Source organism: Equus quagga, chromosome 5, assembly GCF_021613505.1.
Source record: "Equus quagga isolate Etosha38 chromosome 5, UCLA_HA_Equagga_1.0, whole genome shotgun sequence".
Classification (NCBI taxonomy): domain Eukaryota; kingdom Metazoa; phylum Chordata; class Mammalia; order Perissodactyla; family Equidae; genus Equus; species Equus quagga.
Window position 1 is genome coordinate 32,820,028 of NC_060271.1, and position 19,920 is coordinate 32,839,947.

At 43.4% G+C, this 19,920-nt stretch overlaps 1 protein-coding gene across 2 annotated transcripts in view; it reads left to right on the forward strand.

Annotated features, from left to right (window-relative positions):
- Nucleotides 1-19,920, forward strand: part of USP48 (ubiquitin specific peptidase 48) — an 87,359-nt gene that overhangs the window by 11,749 nt on the left and 55,690 nt on the right. For both annotated transcript variants that reach the window (XM_046661485.1, XM_046661484.1), the window contains exons 2-4: nucleotides 14,900-15,020; nucleotides 15,650-15,806; nucleotides 19,138-19,265. In XM_046661485.1, coding sequence (XP_046517441.1) covers nucleotides 14,900-15,020; nucleotides 15,650-15,806; nucleotides 19,138-19,265 — 406 coding nt within the window. The remainder of the gene's footprint in view (nucleotides 1-14,899; nucleotides 15,021-15,649; nucleotides 15,807-19,137; nucleotides 19,266-19,920) is intronic.

Sequence of the window (19,920 nt, forward strand, 5' to 3'; positions counted from 1 at the left end):
AGCAAGAGGGGGGCTGGCCCCGTGGCCGAGTGGTTAGGTTCGCGCGCTCCGCTGCAGGCGGCCCAGTGTTTCGTCGGTTCGAATCCTGGGCGCGGACATGGCACTGCTCGTCAGACCACGCTGAGGCAGCGTCCCACATGCCACAACTAGAGGAACCCACAACGAAGAATACACAACTATGTACCGGGGGGCTTTGGGGAGAAAAAGGAAAAAATAAAATCTTTAAAAAAAAAAAAAAAATAAGAGGTACAGGAGATCTCCCACGTACTCCCTGCCCCGCCATAGCCTCCCCAGCCATCAGCATCCCCCACCAGAGTGGGACGTTTGTTCCAGTTGAGGTACCTACATTCACACATCGTCATCATCCGAGATCCGTTGTTTACATTAGGGTTTCCCCTTGCTGTTGTGCATTCTTTGGGTTTGGACAAATGTACATTGACATGTAGCCACTGTTATACTATCTTGCAGGGTAATTTCACTGGTTGAAAATCCTCTGTGCTGTGCCTGTTCATCCCTCTCTGCCCCCAACCCCTGCAACTGGTGATCTTTTTTCTGTCTCTATAGTTCTGCTTTTTCCGGAATGTAATATAGTTGGAATCATACAGTCTGTAGCCTTTTCTGATTGGCCTCTTTCACGCAGTAGTATGCATTTTAGTTTCCTCCAAGTCTTTTCATGGCTTGATAGCTCATTTCTTTTTAGTGCTGAACAATATTCCCTAGTCTGGATGTGCCACAGTTTGTTTATCTGTTCATCTTCTTTAAGGACATCTTGATTGCTTCCAAGTTTTCGTAGTTATGTGTGAAGCTGCCTTATAAACATATTGTGTTTAAGGTTTTTTGTGGATATAAGTTTTCAACTTCTTTGGATAAATACCCAGGAGCATGATTGCTGGATTGTATGCTAAGAGTATGTTTAGTTTTATATATATATATATATATATATATATATATGTAGTTTTTTTTTTTTTTAATTTTTTTGAGGAAGATTACCTCTGAGCTGACATCCGCTGCCAAAATCCTCCTCTTTTTGCTGAGGAAGACTGGCCCTGAGCTAACATCCGTGCCCATCTTCCTCTACTTTATACGTGAGACGCCTAGCACAGCATGGCTTGCCAAGTGGTGCCATGTCCACACCTGGGATCCTAACCAGCGAACCCTGGGCCGCCGATGCAGAACGTGCGCACTTAACCGCTGTGCCACTGGGCCTGCCCCCAGGAGTTTTATTTTTAAATTTACATTGTATTCCATAATATATCTGCTTGATTTAATAAAGAAATTTCTAGTTGTGTAAAATGTGCGCTCCATGAAGATGCCCGTGTTCTTCCTATGGCTGAGGATGTTTTACCAGTGAGAGATGTATCATGAAGTGTTTCTTTTATTTTTTTGACAAGTAGGAGAGCAGCTTCAGTCAGGGTTTCTTTCCCCCTCAATTTGAAATCCCGATGGTGGAAGGAGGAGTGGCCTTCTGTAGGGGTCTCGTGGGATGTCCTGTAGCAACCTTGGATGCTCTCCTTGGGCACTGAGCTGTATTTTTTCTACTAGAGGACTTATGACATTGTTTTAGTAGTTAATTTGCTTTGGGGAGTTTTTTTGTTTTAACCTGTCTTAAGAAATTGAAAACTTTGGATGAAAGTGCCTATTTTAATATTCTCAGATGTTTCATAGCAACTTGAATCTTAGACAGATGATAGAGGTAAACCTTTTTGGTGAAAGATCTCCCAGATTTGGAACTCGCTCTCAAAAGAAAAAAAAAGCACAGCTATAGGGCCAGTAAATCTGCCTGGCATGGAAACTGCACACCATGAAAGGGGCTTAGCCGAGACCCTGATGCCGTGTCTGTCCTGTTGGCTGCGTGCTTCCTTTCTCTCAGATCCTATCAGAATTGGTCAGAATTCAAAATTGCAAGTGAGATCAGGTTGTAGGTGAGTGAACATTTTGTGAATCTCTGGATATGGATATTCTCAAAGAATGTGTTGCTAATGATTCCCATCTTTCTTTGAGAAAAAAGGTTTAAAATGAAACCACATATGTAAAAACCTGATTTCTTCTTTTTCCTTATTCCCCACAAAAATGAACAGTCACGAGTACTGTTGATTTGAACTTGGTAGCATCTCTTATCTCTACTATCATGTTACATTTCAGATCCTCATTTCTCACCTCTTTTATTAGAAGAGCATTGCCTTTAAATTTCTGTATCTCACTGGTCTCTCCCTACCCTCCCCCCACTCAAGAGAAGAGCCAGGATTTATACTTTGAAAATTTCCTGGTTTTTTTTAAAACCTTAGATTGGGGCAGCCCCAGTGGCCTAGTGCTTAAGTTCAGTGCACTCCACTTCTGTGGCCTGGGTTCAGTTCCCGGGCATGGACCTACACCACATGTCAGTGGCCATGCTGTGGTGGGTGGTCCACATACAAAATAGAGAAAGATTGGCACAGATGTTGGCTCAGGGCAAATCTTCCTCAGCAAAAAAATTCCAATCTCCCTCCCCCCAAAAAACCCTTAGAAGCTTAAAACTTACCTTATTAAAAACAAGAGGAGCTTTATAAGACTGCCATTCATTGAAAAAGCAAAATATGTGGAATCTTTAGGCGATTCTGATAAGCATTGTTGGTTGAGAAGCATAATTAGAGGATCTTTGCAAAATGCAAGTCAGATTATTTTTCTTCTTAAAACCGTATGCTGACTCCTTATTGCTTACCGGATGAAGACCAAGCTCTTATCATAGTATTTGAGGTCCTCTGCGATCTGATCTAGCCCCTGACTTCTCTGCAGCCTCATTGGCCTCCCAACTTCCTCTCCCCAAAGCCTGCAGCTGTGCTGAACTGCGTGCAGGAAGACGTCCTTAGTGTGGCCTGTGAGCCTTTGCTGATTTTCCTCTAGCTTGTCTCTCTAGCCTTCTGTCTCTTGCTCCCCTCTGCCTGGAATGCTCTTTAGTTCCCATCCAGTGAACACCTGCCTGCCCTTGGAGACTCTCAGCTTAGCAACGCTTCTTCCCTTCCTGTGAGATTTCTGTTGCAGCATCCTGTGCTTAATGCTACTGCAGCATCTGTTTCTCAGAAGTTGTCCTTTTACCTGTGTGTCATCTCAGGGGCTGTGAGCCCTTCTTTGATGCCTGAGACTTTGTCTTTTATTTTGGTGTTTTTAGAGGGGTGTTAAAGTTCCTTTTTTTGAGGAAGATTAGCCCTGAGCTAACATCTGCTGCCAATCCTCCTCTTTTTGCTGAGGCAGACTGGCCCTGAGCTAACATCTGTGCCCATCTTCATCTACTTTATATGTGAGACACCTGCCAGAGCATGGCTTGACAAGCGGTGCATAGGGTTTGCACTTGAGATCTGAACTGGTGACCCCTGGGCTGCTCAAGCAGAAGGTGTGAACTTGAATTTAACGGCTGTGCCACTGGGCCAGCTCCTAGAGGGGTCTTATAATTCTTATCTGGGTATCTCTGTTTGACAGAATGTATGAACCTGTAAAGCCTAGTTGCTTTTATAAGATGGTAGACTTTGGTTATGCAAAATGACATTGTTGTTTACTTTTTTTTTTTAAAGATTTTATTTTTTCCTATTTCTCCCAAAGCCCCCCGGTACATAGTTGTATATTCTTCGTTGTGGGTCCTTCTAGTTGTGGTATGTGGGACGCTGCCTCAGCATGGTTTGATGAGCAGTGCCATGTCCGCGCCCAGGATTCGAACCAACAAAACACCGGGCTGCCTGCAGTGGAGCGCGGGAACTTAACCACTCGGCCACGGGGCCAGCCCCTGCTTTTTTTTCCAAAGTGGACTAGCCTATGTCATTTTTATTTTATTTTATTTTTTTTTAAGGAGGATCAGCCCTGAGGTAACTGCTGCCAATCTTCCTCTTTTTGCTGAGGAAGACTGGCCCTGAGCTAACATCCATGCCCATCTTCCTCTACTTTTATATATGGGATGCCTACCACAGCATGGCTTGCCAAGCAGTGCCATATCTGCACCCGGGATCTGAACTGGTGAACCCTAGGCTGCTGAAGCGGAACATGTGAATTTAACTGCTTTGCCACTGGGCCGGCCCCTATTTTTTTATTTTTAAGAAGATTGGCCCTGAGCTAACATCTGTGGCCAATCTTTCTCTATTTTTCTTTTTTTCTCCCCAAAGCCAGAGTACATAGTTTTATATCCTAGTTGTTAATTCTTCTCTGGGGTGCACGAACTTAACCACATGCCACCAGGCTGGACCTGATATTGTTTACTTTTACTCATCTACATTGTGACGTACCTAGTGGAAGGCTGATGCTGCCAGCGTTTATTGATGGTAATTTGAAACTGTCCTTGCAGCAGCACTCTGAGTGTAGATAACCCAGACCAGTCACAATCACTGGCTCTCACCTGCTTCCACTTGCACCCTTGTTTTCAGCGTCTTCTGCTCTCTCCTGAGGTTAAAAAGGCACAGTGGTCTCACTGCCTCACATTTAAGCCAGTGGTTGATAAACATGGCTTTCCGAGGGGATCCAAATTAAAAACAAATGATATTGGGAAATTTTAGCGTTCACCTAACCCAGTTCCCTTTGTTTTATAAATGAAGAAATGGAGACCTACAGTATTTTGTTTTTAGGTTTGTCTGTCCTCTCCCTCTGTGGATATATGCTTGATTTTCTTACCTAACTTTTAAGTACCAGTACCTTATGGAAATTTTATCTTTTAATTAAGAATGATACTTGCCGGGGCCGGCCCCATGGCCGAGTGGTTGTGTTCACATGCTCTGCTTCGGCGGCCCAGGGTTTCACCAGTTCAAATCCTGGGTGCGGACATGGCACTGTTCATCAAGCCACGCTGAGGCGGCATCCCACATACCACAACTAGAAAGACCCACAACTAAGAATACACATCTATGTACTGGGGGCTTTGGGGAGAAAAAGGAAAAATAAAATCCTAAAAAAAAAAAAGAATATGGGGAATATGGAGTGTTTGAAGCAAAAGTTTTCCCAGGATTCCAGAGGAAACCTGTTTTGTTGTTTCCATGAGATGGGCAGACCCAAATTAAAAGTGCGTTGGTTACCTAAGTGTTTTCTATAGAACAAATGATCAGTTTCTCAGCTCATCTAAAAATGCCTAACCCCAAAATGTAGTATTTCACCTTTTATTGATGATGAACATATTGGAAAAGAATGGATATAGCTCATCCTGGCGACTGTCATTCTGATAGCATGGTGACATTCAGAATTAGACCATTTGAAGTTTTGGAGGACAGTTCAGACAATACGCTGTTTATTTTTGAAACCATTTCAGTAATGTTTGGTTAACTTGTACAGTTTAGTTTGGGTTAGGTTTTCTTAGATTTTGTTGTAATAATCTGAACTATTCCTAAACTAAGCATAAATTGTGTCTAGATGTTTACCTCCAAATCTAGTATAGAGATTCCCAGGGGAACCACACTGGGTGACTTCCGCAGAATACCCACTTGTAGCAGACTCGGAGCAGAACTCTCAGTTAAGATCTGTGAAAACTGGGGCCGGTCTGGTGGTGCAGAGGTTAAGTACGCACATTCTGCTTCAGCGGCCCTGGGTTCACCGGTTTGGATCCCGGGTGTGGACATGGCATCACTTGGCAAGCCATGCTGTGGCAGGCGTCCCACATATAAAGTAGAGGAAGATGGGCATGGATGTTAGATCAGGGCCAGTCTTCCTCAGCAAAAAGAGGAAGATTGGCAGCAGTTAGCTCAGGGCTAATTGTCCTCAAAAAGAAAAAAAAAAAAACTGAAAACCGGTTAAGAATTACCTGACTGGCTCCCCCCCTCACCCCCCAACAATCAGTGATGCCTGTCGTAGCCCATCAAGCAGAAGAGGTGCGTTGGCAGGGTGATGACCCACCGATATAGTCCATGCTGCACCAGCCTCATTGTCTGGGAGCTTTAAAGTGCTTAGAGGGTGAGGGGAAGGAAACCCTATTAAGAGCATTCTCTAATTAATGGTTTTATATATGAGTAGGACTTTTATTTCTCAAGGAAAATATTTTAGAGAATTTTAAATGAGCACTGAATGGGAGAGCATTAAATAAGGTGTTCCTGCCATAAATCATTAATTTAACACTCTAGTCATGGCAATGAGTTACACAGTTCCTGAATCTTGCCTCAGAGTTACTATAGGAAGTGGGTTTTGTCTGTATATGTTTGGGACTTACTACCTATGAATTACCATAAGAGTTTAAAGTGTCTGTCAAAACTTGATGATTTAGTGTTCCTAGAATTTGTGATAACTCTGAAAACTGGGGTAAATATGGTTTGAGGTCTTCCTGGTCTTTTGTGTGTGTGCGTGTGAGGAAGATTCTTGCTGAGCTGACATCCGTGCCAATCTTCCTCTATTTTATGTGGGACACCGCCACCGCATGGCTTGACGAGTGATGCTAGGACCACACACGGGATCCGAACCCAAGAACCTTGGGCCACTGAAGCGGACCATGCAAACTTAACCACTATGCTGCCAGTCCAGTCCCTTCTGTTTTTATATAAAAATTTTTTTATATAAACATATAATGGTGTAAATTTCCCTCTAAGCACTAATTTAGCTGCGTCCCACAACTTTTGGTATGTTTTACTCAATTCAAAGTATTTTCTAATTTCCCTTGTGACTTTTTCTCTTTTCAAAAGCATATAAAGAACATCACCCCTTCCCCTCAAAAAAAGGTACCATAATTAGGATCATAATGGATAACTTTGTATCCTATTTATTTCAAATTCTGTCTTGAGCATGGTCACATGTCATTAAAGTGTTGCTTAAAAAACGTTTTAATGGCTGCATAATATTCCATCATGTGACTACCACAGTTTAATATTGTTCCTGTGGTTGGGCAGGTAGCTTATTTCTAAGCAGTTTTCTATTATAAACAATACTGTGATGATTGCCTTTGGAAATATTTGCTGACATCTCTGTTTGCTTAGCATACGTCTTTAAAATGGTGGTTCTCGGGGCTGACCCGGTGGTATAGTGGTTAAGTTCATGCACTCTGCTTTGGTGGCCCCAAGGTTCGCAGGTTCAGATCCCGCATACGGACCCCAGGTGCGGACCCAGCACTGCTCATTAAGCCATGCTGTGATGGTGTCCCACATAAAATAAAGGAAGATTGGCACAGATGTTAGCTCAGTGACAGTCTTCCTCAGGCAAAAAGAAGAAGATTGGCAACAAATGTTAGCTTAGGGCCAGTCTTCCTCACCCAAAACAAACAAACAAAAAGTGGTGGCTCTGGGTCAAAGGATATGAAGACTAGGAGAAGTCTTTATAAAGAAATATATACATTGAAATTGCTTTACAGAAAGCTTGTGCTGCATTGGGAAAGAAAGCCTTAGTATAGCCGAGGATCTTCACTGGAAGCAGGCAAGTTGGCATGCCGTCCTTCGTTGATTTCTGCCTTGGCTGTCTGCATGAAATGATGTCCTGAGAGCTAAGAAACTAAAAATTCTTTGAATGACCACTCAGAAGCAGTGAGATCTCCCCCCACTCTCCCATTCGAATGATGGATCTTCTTTGAACTGCGTAGCAACTATGAAATCTTTGACTATAAATTTCTGTCCATTGTGCTAGGAGGCATGCTCTTTTTTTAATCAATTATTTTGTTATTGAGTTCATAATAGTTTATATCAATGTGAGATTTCAGTTGTACGTTATTTCTTGACTGTCACCACATAAGTGCTCCCCTTCACCCCCTGTGCCCACCCCCCACCCCCCTTCCCCTGGTAACCACTGAACTCTTCTCTTTGTCCATGTACCTGTTAATATTCCACATATAAGTGAAATCATCTGGTGTTTGCCTTTCTCAGACTGGCTTATTTCACTTAGCATAATTCCCTCTAGGTCCTTCCATGTTATTGCAAATGGGATGAATGCATTTGTCTTTTTTCTGGCTGAATAGTGTTCCGACACACCCACACCCACCCACCCATACCCATCTTCTTTATCCAATCATCGGTCAATGGGGACTTGGGTTGCTTCCATGTCTTGGCTATTGTGAATAGTGCTGCAGTGAACATAGGGGTGCATATGTTGCTTTGGATTGTTGATTTCAAGTTGTTTGGGTGGATACACAGTAGTGGGATAGCTGGGTCATATGGTAGCTCTATTTTTAGTTTGGTTTTTTTTAGGAAGATTAGCTCTGAGCTAACATTTGCTGCCACTCCTCTTCTTTCTCCTGAGGAAGACTGGCCCCTGAGCTAACATCCATGCCCATCTTCCTCTACTTTATATGTGGGACGCCTACCACAGCATGGCTTGCCAAGCGGTGCCCTGTCTGCACCCGGGATCCAAACTGGCGAATCCCGGGCCGCCGAAGCAGAATGTGGAAACTCAATTGCTGTGCCACTGGGCTGGCCCCCTACTTTTAGTGTTTGAGGAATCTCCGAACTGTTTTCCGTAGTGGCTGCGCCAGTTTGCATTGGCACCAGCAGTGTATGAGTGTTCCCTTCTCTTCAACATTCGCTATTTTAGTATTAGTGATTATAGCCATTTTAGCAGGCAAAAGGTGGTAGCTTAGTGTAGTTTTGGTTTGCGTTTCCCTGATGATTAGTGATGTTGAACATCTTTTCATGTGCTTATTGGCCATCTGTATATCTTCTGTGGAAAAAGGTCTGTTCATCTCCTCTGCCCTTTTTGTTTTTTTTTTTTTTAAGATTTTACTTTTCCTTTTTCTTCTAAAGCCCCCTGGTACATAGTTGTATATTTTTAGTTGTAGGTCCTTCCAGTTGTGGCATGTGGGACACCGCCTCAGCATGGCCTGGTGAGTGGTGCCATGTCCGCACCCAGGATTCGAACCGGTGAAACCCTGGGCCACCGAAGTGGAGTGCATGAAATTAAGCACTTGGCCATGGTGCTGGCCCCTCCTCTGCCCATTTTTGATCGGGTTGTATGTTTTTTTATTGTTCAGTTGTATGAGTTCCCTATATTATGGAGAGTAAGCCCTTGTCAGATCTATGATTTGCAAATATTTTCTCCCACTTGGTGGGTTGTCTCTTTGTTTTGATTCTAGTTTCTTTTGCCTAGAAGGCATACTCTTAAATGATAGATCCTTGGAGATCTATCAAAACAGAGCTAAAACTACATCTCTTGTCTATGGTCAGTATAGAGGGAACTTACTCATTTGTCCCCTAGATACCTAGCCTACCTGTTTTTCCACTCCCCAGACAGTTTTTCATTTGTGGAAGATTGTTTCCTTTCTTTACAATTTTGGGCATCATTGCAGACGTCGGCTCCTTTCCCTTCCTGCCTCCACCATCTACTCCATCTCCGAGGCCTGTTGATTTCATCTCATCGATGTGCTAGACCTCTGCTATCCTCCATTCCCATTGCCACTAAAGTGGTTTAGGGCTTCATCTTCCACTCGGAGAATTGTTGTGTCTTAAGCTTTTGTTCAGCTTTTGTCCAACATTTACTTTGCTGCCAAGGTGTTTCACTAGCCTGAAATCACAGCAGATAAGGTCACAGCTGCTTACCTCTCCCCTGCCCACCGCTGTCGCCACTCGCAGGTCTCATATCGCACAGTCCTAGGAAAAAGTGCCCAGTAGGATTCTTCATCATTCTGTTTCACTGCCACAGTGTCATCGCATATTCTGTGGATATGTGCCCAGAAGTAGAATTATTGAAACAAAATATTGGTGTCATTTAACATTTTGAGACATTTTCTCCATTTTCCAAAGGGGTTGTGTTTAGTTACTCCTCCCGTGCACAATGAATAGACAGTGGCTCTCACGTTAGCCTGGTTCATCGTTGGAAAATTTTTGCTAATTCGATAAGTGAAAACATCTTTCACAGCTGTTTTAAATTTGCTTTTCTCTGGAGCTGAGTGTTTTCCCCTCTGTTATTAACTGGTCTTACAAGGAAATTTGGAGGAAGAGGCAACCCTGTTTTTAAGAACTAGGTCGGGGACCGGCCCGGTGGCTCAGCAGTTAAGTGCGCACGTTCTGCTTCGGCGGCCCAGGGTTCACCGGTTCGGATCCCGGGTGTGGACATAGCACCGTTTGTCAAGCCATGCTGTGGTAGGCGTCCCACATATAAAGTAGAGGAAGATGGGCATGGATGTGAGCTCAGGGCCAGTCTTCCTCAGCCAAAAGAGGAGGATTGGCAGCAGTTAGCTCAGAGCTAATCTTCCTCAAAAAAAAAGAATTAGGAGGTCTGTCAGAGACCGAAGTGGACTGTTGGCTTTTGGAGTGTTGAGTTAATGACAGAAAAAGCTTTATTTAGTTAGTTCATATTTGTTAGTTAGGACTCCTAGACACAGGTGACAGAAACTTGAAGCCAGCATAGCCGTAAGGAAAATGACTCCGTTAAGGAATCGAGGGAGGGTTTTTTTTTTTTTAAAGTCAGGGAAGTTTTGGACAAATCATAGTTAAAGAGGGGATGCAGTTGGGCCGAGGAGCAATTCATGAACCTCTTCAGCTCTGCTGCCCATGCACATCGGCGTGCTGCCTCCTTCCTGTGCTGAGGACAGCCCCGCTTCCCAAGTCCCACGCCGTGCGCAAGTGTCTGCCACCGGAGGGGACTGTTTTCTTCCTCCCTTCTCTCAGTTCTGATTTGAAATATCTTGTGAGGGGTTTGTTTTTGGGTGGTGGATGGGAGCTGCATCCCAGCAGCTCTTGCTCGAACCACAGGAACTGAGGAGCAGTTGGTTGTTCTCAGAAAGAGGCCCAGAGGCAGGGAGAGGTGAAGAAACTTGGCACATTCAGTCATGGGCGTCTGCCACACACAAACAAACCTGCTCTTCAGCCGACACGTGTAAGGAAATGAGATGTGAGGGTAGCAGGGAGCCCAGGAAGAACCAGGTTGACCGCTCTTCATGTTTTTGTTTGTGATTTGGTGCTCCCTCTGATGCCCCCGTGGGCAGGAGGAGGGATTTCTGGAAAGACCACCTGTGGGGAGCGTGTAAAGGGTACAGTTCTAAGGTGGTCACAACTTTCTATTTCAGAAAAGGCGAGTGGCATCACTGTACGTGGATTAAATCGGGGATACTGTGACCTTGAAAAAGTTATTTGATTTCTAAGCCAGCATTAACAAATCCAGGTGTTTTCCAGGGCCAAGTACGTAATCTCAGTGAGTCAAACTGGCTGGGGTATTTGACATTAAATAGATCAGTCTTTCCATCTAAACATGTATCCCTGCCATTCATTTCTTGAAACACTGAGCCTCCTTGATCTGTCTCTTTGTACACTCTTATAGAAACAATTACGCAGAAATATTTTTCTACTGTAATAAGGACAAACAAGATGATAAATGATATTGACATCTGTGGCCTGCTCTTTTTTATTTTTTATTTTTTGGTGAGGAAGATTCACCCTGAGCTAATATCTGTTGCCAGTCTTCCTCTGTTTTATATGTGGGATGCCACCACAGCATGGCTCAATGAGCAGTGTGTGGGTCTGCGCCTGGGATCCAAACCCGAGAACCTCAGGCCGTTGAAGTGGACTGTGAACTGAACCACCATGCCACCAAGCCAGCCCCTGGCCGACTCCTAACGTGGATGAAACAGAGTGAGGGGCATTGGAGACTGGTGAATGGGAGAGGCTTTCTTCTTCTATAGGGGATTCTAGCCTTTGGAACTTGGCATTGTGCTGTGCTGCTTAGGTCGGCTTGGAAGTAATAGCTTATAATTAGATGCTTTTATGATTTATGCTTCTTAAGTAGATACTTTACTGCTCCAAACAAGACAGCAAACAAAAAACCCCTCGCAATATTGGGCTCATGTACAGAAGGCTTAGCCACGATTTGGAAGGCTTTCATCTGTTAGCCTGAGCCACTTCTCGTGCAAAGTGCTGACGTTGCCTTTTTCAGTTCTCACCTGAAGTGTATCCTTCTATCTAAACTGGTCTATCACACCGGTTTTTTTTTTTTTTTAAAGATTGGCACCTGAGGTAATAACTGTTGCCAGTCTTTTTTTTTTCCCCTGCTTTTTCTCCCCAAATCCTCCCAGTACATAGTTGTATATTTCAGTTGTGTGTCCTTCTAGTTGTGGCATGTGGGACACCACCTCAGGGTGGCCTGACGAGCGGTGCCATGTCTGTGCCCAGGATCCGAACCAGCGAAACCCTGGGCCGCTGAAGCAAAGTGCATGAGCTTAACCACTCGGCCACGGGGCTGGCCCTGTTACACCCATTTTTAAACACTGTTTTGTACCTTGCTTTTTTCCACTAATGATGTTGTATGTACCACAACATTAAAAAGTTTTTTTCTTTCCTTTTTCTTTTTTTGTTTTTTGAGGAAGATTAGCCCTGAGCTAACTGCTGCCAATCCTCCTCTTTTTGCTGAGAAAGACTGGCCCTGAGCTAACATCCATGCCCATCCTCCTCTACTTTATATGTGGGATGCCTACCACAGCATGGCTTGTCATGAGGTGCCATGTCCACACCCAGGATCCAAACCCGTGAACCCTGGGCTGCTGAAGTGGAATGTGTGCACTTAACCACTGCGCCACCAGGCCGGCCCCTCTTCCTCTATTTTGTGTGTGGGATGCTGCCACAGCATGGCTACATGAGCGATGATTGCATCTGTGCCTGGGATCTGAACCTAGGAACCCCAGGCTGCTGAAGCAGAGCATGGGAACTGAACCGCTATGCCAGCAGGCCAGCTCCTCTCTTTTTTTTTGACTACAGTAGTTTCCATTCTTTGGTTATATTATCAGTTTCTTATTGATGAGCATTTATGATGTTTCCAATCTTTTACTACTATTAGTAAAACTTTAGTGGGTAAGGTGCCAAAATATTCAGACTGTATTGACCTAGTAATGTCCTATGATTTACAGCAAAAGATAATCCAAGCTCATATATTGAGTCACTTATCGTGTCCTTTTAGACTGTTTTAATCTGGAATAGTTACTCAGTTTTTCTTCATATTTTGTGACATTGACATCTTTTAAAAGTACAGGACACTTTTATTTGTAGAAAGTTCCTCAGGTTGGGTTTGTCTGATGTTGCCTCGTGGTTAGATTTAGGCTGTTCACTTTGGTAGGAACAGCACAGAAGTGATGCTATGCTCTTAGTGCCTCCTACCAGGAGGTGCGTCCTGTCGGTTAGACCCAGTGCCTTCCCTTTGGTCATTTAGTTAAAGTGGTGTCTGCCAGGTCTCTCCACCGAAAGATACTAATTTTCCTTTTGTAATTAATGAACAACTTGTGCTGAGATACTTTGAGACTATGTAAATACTCTCTTACTCAAACTTGCTACACTAGCATCGGTCGGTGATTCTTGTGTTAATCTCATGGATGCCAAATGGTGATTTCTAATTCTGTCCTTCCTTCTACTTTGATGACTGGCTTTCTTCTCTAAGGAAGCGATTTCTCATCCATCCAGCCAGCCATCTATCTCACGATGGGTTCCCACTTTGTTCCCTAGGTTTTAATCCTGTTATGTATTTTGTTGCTCACATTGTTCCGGATTTGGCCACAGGGAGCCCCCTGCGAGCTGTCCTTTTGTGTCCCCATGATTCTTTGAGTACATCCTTACTTTTTACGCACAGGAAGATGTTCCATGTTCATCTTGTACTTTCCCTACCCAGCCTTGGAATCAGCCGTTTTTCCAGAGTCCTGGGTTCTTTGAGTGGGGAATATTTAGAAGTCAAGATCTTGTTGTTAAGAGTGCTCATGTTACTGCTTTTAGGCCCTCAGCTTGCCAAAAGGCATCTAGCTTAGGTTGCCTGATTAAATTTCAGATATACAACAAATACTTTTTTAGTATAAATATGTCGTTTATCTGAAATTCAAATAGCTTCTGTCCTGTGTTTTATCTGACAACCCTAATGTACCTGTCTCTCTCTGCTAAAACCCAGAAGTTTACACTTGGACCTGTAATTCCCAATCAGTACTGCAGGGTTCATTTGATTCTTCCTTTCTTATTTGTAACTTTCCTCTCCAAAACTTGGTTTTCTTTATCCCCAGTGTATGTACTTATTTGTTTAATTGTAGAATGTACAGGATATTGTTTCAGAATTGTTAACCTACAGCTGTGAAAAGGAAGCTCTTAGAGTTTAGTATCTGTTCCTTTGTCTTTAGCCTGAGGGCAGAGCCGGCTAATGACTGCCTTCATTCTGCTTGGGTTGGTTCCCCACCCCTCCTCCCTTCAGTGTGGGTACATTATTCAATTGAAATATGTTTCTGTTGGTGTTGAATTTAGGGTTCCCCCATCCTTACTGATTTATTTTCATATGTGTGTATGTGTTACATACACATGGCCTCTAAACTCAGCAATGTATGGAAAGATAAATTCAGAAAAGTGTCACACACCTCTCTTTTTTAAATCTTTTTCTTTTTTATCCCATTTATGCTCTGTAGGTAACCAATTTCATTAGTCTCTGGTTTATCCTTTGTTTCTTTATGCTCAAATGAGCAGATTTTCTTATTTTCCCATCTTACACCAAAAAAATAGCATCTTACAGACACTATTTGCACTTTGCTTTCCTTCCTTACTAATATGTCCTGGAAATTATTCTGCAACAGTTCGTACAGGGCTTCATGTGTTTTCTGTGTTGCCGCTGCGTAGGACTCCATTTTGTGGATGTGCCATAGCCCGTGTTTGGTCATTTGGGTTGTTTGCAGTATTTTGTAGGTGCAAACAGCACTGCAGTGAATGACCTAGTGCATGTGTTTTTGTGCATCTTCAAGGTGAATTCCTAGAAATGAAATTGCTAGGTCAGAAGGTGGCCGTGTATGTAGTTTTGTTAGAGATTGCAGAATTCCTCTCCATAAAAGCCCTACCAGTTTGCATTCCCATCAGCAGTGCATGAGTGCCCTTTCCCCACAGCATCACACAGAGTGTGGTGGTATACTTTTCTTGGTTGTGCTAATCTTATGGATAAGACATAGATGAAAAATGGTCTTATGGTTATAGTTTTAATTAGTTTGCATGTTTCCTATCATGAAACTATGGTATCTTACAATTCAACAATAATATTTTTTTCGTAGACGAAACTGCAAAGGAAATCCGAATTGCTTGGTTGGGATTGGTGAGCATATTTGGTTAGGAGAAATAGATGAAAATAGTTTTCATAACATCGATGATCCCAACTGTGAGAGGAGGAAAAAGGTAAGCCATCACTTTTTAAATGATTACTATATGGTATTCCTCTGTTTCTGTTTTGTTTTATTTTGTTCCTATGATCAGAAACCTATGCAGTGTTAAGATAAGTAGTGGAATTTAAGACTAAACTGCTTGAATTGGAGCAGTTTTTAGTGGTGTGATTTTAAACAGGTAGCTATATAATCCAGTAAGCCTTTAAATAGCAGTTTTAGTTTAAATGCCGATTCTGTGTTTGTGTTAACGCTGCCTGTTTTATTCTGAACTCTTTTTAAGGCTCTTGGAGGGAGGCGCTGATGCAGGGGAACAAACTCCTGTAATATCACTTTGCTTTCTTGGGCTTGTGTTCTTTTTAAATGTCTTTTTCTTTTTTTCCCCCCTCCTTCTTCTCCCCAAAGCCCCTCGGTCCATAGCTGTGTATTCTAGCTGTGGGTCCTTCTGGCTCTGCTATGTGGGACGCCGCCTCATCATGGCCTGATGAGCAGTGCTGGGTTTGCGCCCAGGATCCGAATTGGCGAAACCCTGGGCCGCCGAAGCAGAGCACGTGAACTTAACCATTCGGCTATGGGGCTGGCTGCCTCATAATTTTTTTTTAAAGGGAAATTGATTCTATAATTGTAAATTTCGTATTTTTGTAGAACTCATTTGTGGGCCTCACGAACCTTGGAGCTACTTGTTACGTCAACACATTTCTTCAAGTGTGGTTTCTCAACTTGGAGCTTCGGCAGGCGCTATACTTATGTCCAAGTACCTGTAGCGACTACATGATGGGAGATGGCATCCAAGAAGAGAAAGGTCAGTGGGGATGGGTGCGAGGAGGGCTCACTCCTGAGTGTATTGCCACCTGGATCACTTCTGAACCAACAAATAGAGGAAACTGACTGTCATGTGCTCCTTATGTGCCAGCTGTGGTGTTGGATCCTCTGTAAACGTTGTCAGGATTCAAAATCTTTTTCCCTTTTTTCTGTATATTTATCATTTCTGCACCAAATGGCTAATATTCAAGTGAAGGAAAGGCATTTGATTATGTAGCTTATGTAGCTTACATCTGCAGTTTTTCTATGCATATGCTGTGATTGTTGTCCGTTAATTTCTAGTGATTGATAAAAATCAGTGAGTAAAGCAGACAGGCTTTCTGTTGTCCTGAATTTGAGAGACTTAATACTTCAATGTAACCAATGTCCTGATTCCCAAATAGACTCACTTACATGACGCCCTCTGAAATTAAGATGAAATTACCGACCTGGGGAAAATCAGCCACTATATGTGACTACACTCATTGCAGACTTAGACAGAATCAGTTTCAAATTGTTCCGCTGGAATCACTTAGTTTTTTTCATGCCACAGTATGTGGATTGTTCTTCCTAATTGAGATTACTTTTTAGAGATTATTCTCTTCGAGATGGAACTTTCATGGAATGAACCAGATTTTTCTCCTTCTCAAAGCTGGAGGGTGGAGGGGGGTGAGTGTGTAAGATCCCGTAGGTCTGGGAGCTCCAAGTTGGGAACTTTCGACTCTTGTTCCCACCTGTGAATCCTGTGCCGTCTTTTACGTGGTATGATTTGAGCAGATGGCTGCTGTCTTGGACTCAGAGAGAGAAGAGGTAGGATTCGACAGTGGGGATGCTTCAGAGTCCTGGTCCTTGTTAATAGCAGTCTTTGCTTCAAAACACAGCACTTAAAAATTCTTAACGTTTGTTTCCTCAATGCTTTATTTCTATAGTTCTGAATATTTAAATCTAGATTAATAGTATATTATTTAAAGTAATAGTGTGTAAAGGATGAGTAAGGTAAATGTATTATTTTTAATTTTTAGCATTGTTTTGCTGGTGTATAAATTTACCAGTGAGAAGACAGCTAAATAAAAGTGCAGACTAAATTTGTATTTTATAAAATGGTGTACCATGGCCTTCTTGGAGTATTGTGGCTTTAATGTGTATCTTCATGAAATGTTTTGTTTGGGGCCGGCCTGGTGGTGCAGTGGTTAAGTTCGCACATTCCGCTCCAAGGCCTGGGGTTTGCCAGTTCGCATCCCGGGTGCAGACCTATGCACCGCTTGGCAAGCCATGCTGTGGCAGGCGTCCCACATATAAAATAGAGGAAGATGGGCACGAATGTTAGCTCAGGGTCAGTCTTCCTCAGCAAAAAGAGGTGGATTGGCAGCAGATGTTAGCTCAGTGCTAATCTTCCTCAACAAAAGAGAAATATTTTGTTAAGTTTCTGAATACATACATTTTTATATATATATATTTTTTTAAAGGATTGGCACCTGAGCTAACAACTGTTGCCAATCTTCTGTTTTTTTCCTGCTTTTTTCCCTCAAATCCCCCCAGTACATAGTTGTATATTTTAGTTGTGGGTCCTTCTAGTTGTGGCATGTGGGATGCCGCCTCAGCATGGCGTGACAAGCAGTGCCACGTCCGTGCCCAGGATCCGAACTGGAGAAACCCTGGGCCGCCAAAGTGGAGCGTGCACACTTAACCACTCGGCCATGGGATTGGCCCCAAATTTTTGTGTTTCGTCGAAGTCCTTCACCTTGTTCTCTGATGAGTATACGTTTCTGGGGACCTTAACAGGCACGGTGCAGGGAAGTGGAAAGGGTCTATGTTGGAAATGATGAACTCTTAAGTTCCCATTAAGTTTCAAGCTAGGAAAACCAGCAGAGTGTGAGTTAAGACCTTACAGAGTGTCTAACCTGTAAAATACAGGTTGGAATAGATACAAACTTGCTTGAATAGCTTTTAACAGCCTGCAAAGCCCTTGCACCCCAGGAAGTCAGATTTTTATCTATATTTTACAAATGAAATATTGACTTCCTGAAAGTTGGTAAGAAAGAGAGAAACCATTCAGAGTCCAATCAGGAGACAAAAACTACACAATAGTTGGAATAGAGAGTAGGGAATTATTAATAGGAAATTCAAGTAATTGGGGAATTGGTTAGTGAGGATTAAAGAGGACTTGAAAGAATACAGGACTAGCAGATGGAGGGAGCAGCCACTACCCCTAGGACTGGAAGAGAGCACCCAGGGAGGAGTCCCTCACCCCCACTGCCCACGCCTGAGATGCAGGCCTCCAGATGGAGAGAGCTCTGCCAGGGCTCACTAGATGGTCCAAAGGTGCTGAGAGGCGTCAGTGGGGTCCCTGCTGAAAACTGTCCACAGGGAGAGCTGGGCCTCAGAACCCCCTGCCTCGCCTGTCACCTGAGAGGGTGCCCCGAAGGTTAGTCTCAGGGTGGCCATCCAAGAGGAAGTGCCTCACCAGAGACATTCCACTGTGAAGGTAGCAGAGGAGGCGCTGGAGGGAGCTGCTGCAGGAACCCGGAGTCCTAAGAATGGTGTGTGTGCGCGCGTGTGCGTGAGCGTGTAGCGTCTCCCGGCAGAGGCTGGTGAAAGACGCACCGCTGAAACCTCCAGTGCCCCCTACTGACAAGACTTGACCTTGCACTAGCCCGCAGAGGAGAAGTATTTGCAGAGCTCATCTCAGTTATCACAGAGCGGGCAAAGAAGGGTGGATTTGGATCTGAGAGGCAATAAATTGATAAGTGGTGCAAAAGACAGTGCTCAGCAGTTTTAGGGCTCTTGAGAGTCATGCTCCCTATGTGCATACTTTGCCACAGTCATTAAAACTTCAGCTCTAAAGTTCTAGGATTTTTGACAGTGCATCATTGCGTTGTAAGTTCAAGTTTGAGTCTCTATGCTTGAGGTTCCTGTCACTTGCTCTACTTGTGGCGAATCCATATTAAAGACATTATATTGAAGTATTTGGCCACCTTAAGCGAATGGTAAACACGGTGTATGATGTTTACTACTGGAATGGATGTGTCATTGGGATTTGACCCTCTAGAAACTAGTCATGACTGCTGCTGTTGTCACGCATGTATAACCTCCTGTGTTTAGGGGATGTATATAGATGTAGACAGACAGCTGTGGCTGCCTTATTACTTCCGAAAGACATGTGATTGCTAATTTGTTTCTTTTACAGTTTTAAGACTGTGATAAAATACTAGTATAGTTTGAATGTAAGAGTGTTTATGTTCTCATGTGAAGAACATGAAAAGAAGTATATTTAAAAAAAAAGCAGATTTTGTTTTTGTCTAACAAAATCAAACACATATATTTTTTAATAGATTATGAGCCTCAAACAATTTGTGAGCATCTCCAGTACTTGTTTGCATTGTTGCAAAACAGTAACAGGCGATACATTGATCCGTCGGGCTTTGTTAAAGCCTTGGGCTTGGACACGGGGCAGCAGCAGGTAAGAACCTTCTGTTATTATTTTTAATATAAAAGGATACCCAAGTGTCGTTCCTTAGAATGTTTGTAGAAGGAAATGAAGTGAAATGCCTTTTCTTTTTTTAAATTGGCACCTGAGTTAACATCTGTTGCCAACCAATCTTCTTTTTTTTCTTCTTTTCCCCAAACCCAACTCCCCCCCCCCCCCCCCCATACATAGTTGTATATTCTAGATATGGGTCCTTCTGGTTCTGCTATGTGGGATGTTGCCTCAGCATGGCCTGTTGAGCGGTGCTAGGTGCATGCCCAGCATCCAAACTGCCTAAACTCTGGGCCGCCAAAGTGGGGCATGTGAACTTAACCACTTGGCCAGGGGGCTGGCCCCTGAAATGCTTTTTAAAAAGTAGTATTTTTCGGGGGCCGGCCCTGTGGCCGAGTGGTTGGGTTTGCACGCTCTGCTTCATCGGCCCAGTGTTTCGTCACTTTGGATCCTGGGCATGGATGTGGCACCACTTATCAAGCCACGCTCGGGCAGCATCCCACATGCCACAGCTAGAAGGACTCACAACTAAAAATGTACAACTATGTACTGGGGGGCTTTGGGGAGAAAAAGAAATAAAATCTTTAAGAAAAATTAGTTTTTTTCTATTTTGAATTAGTGTGTTTATTTATTGTCC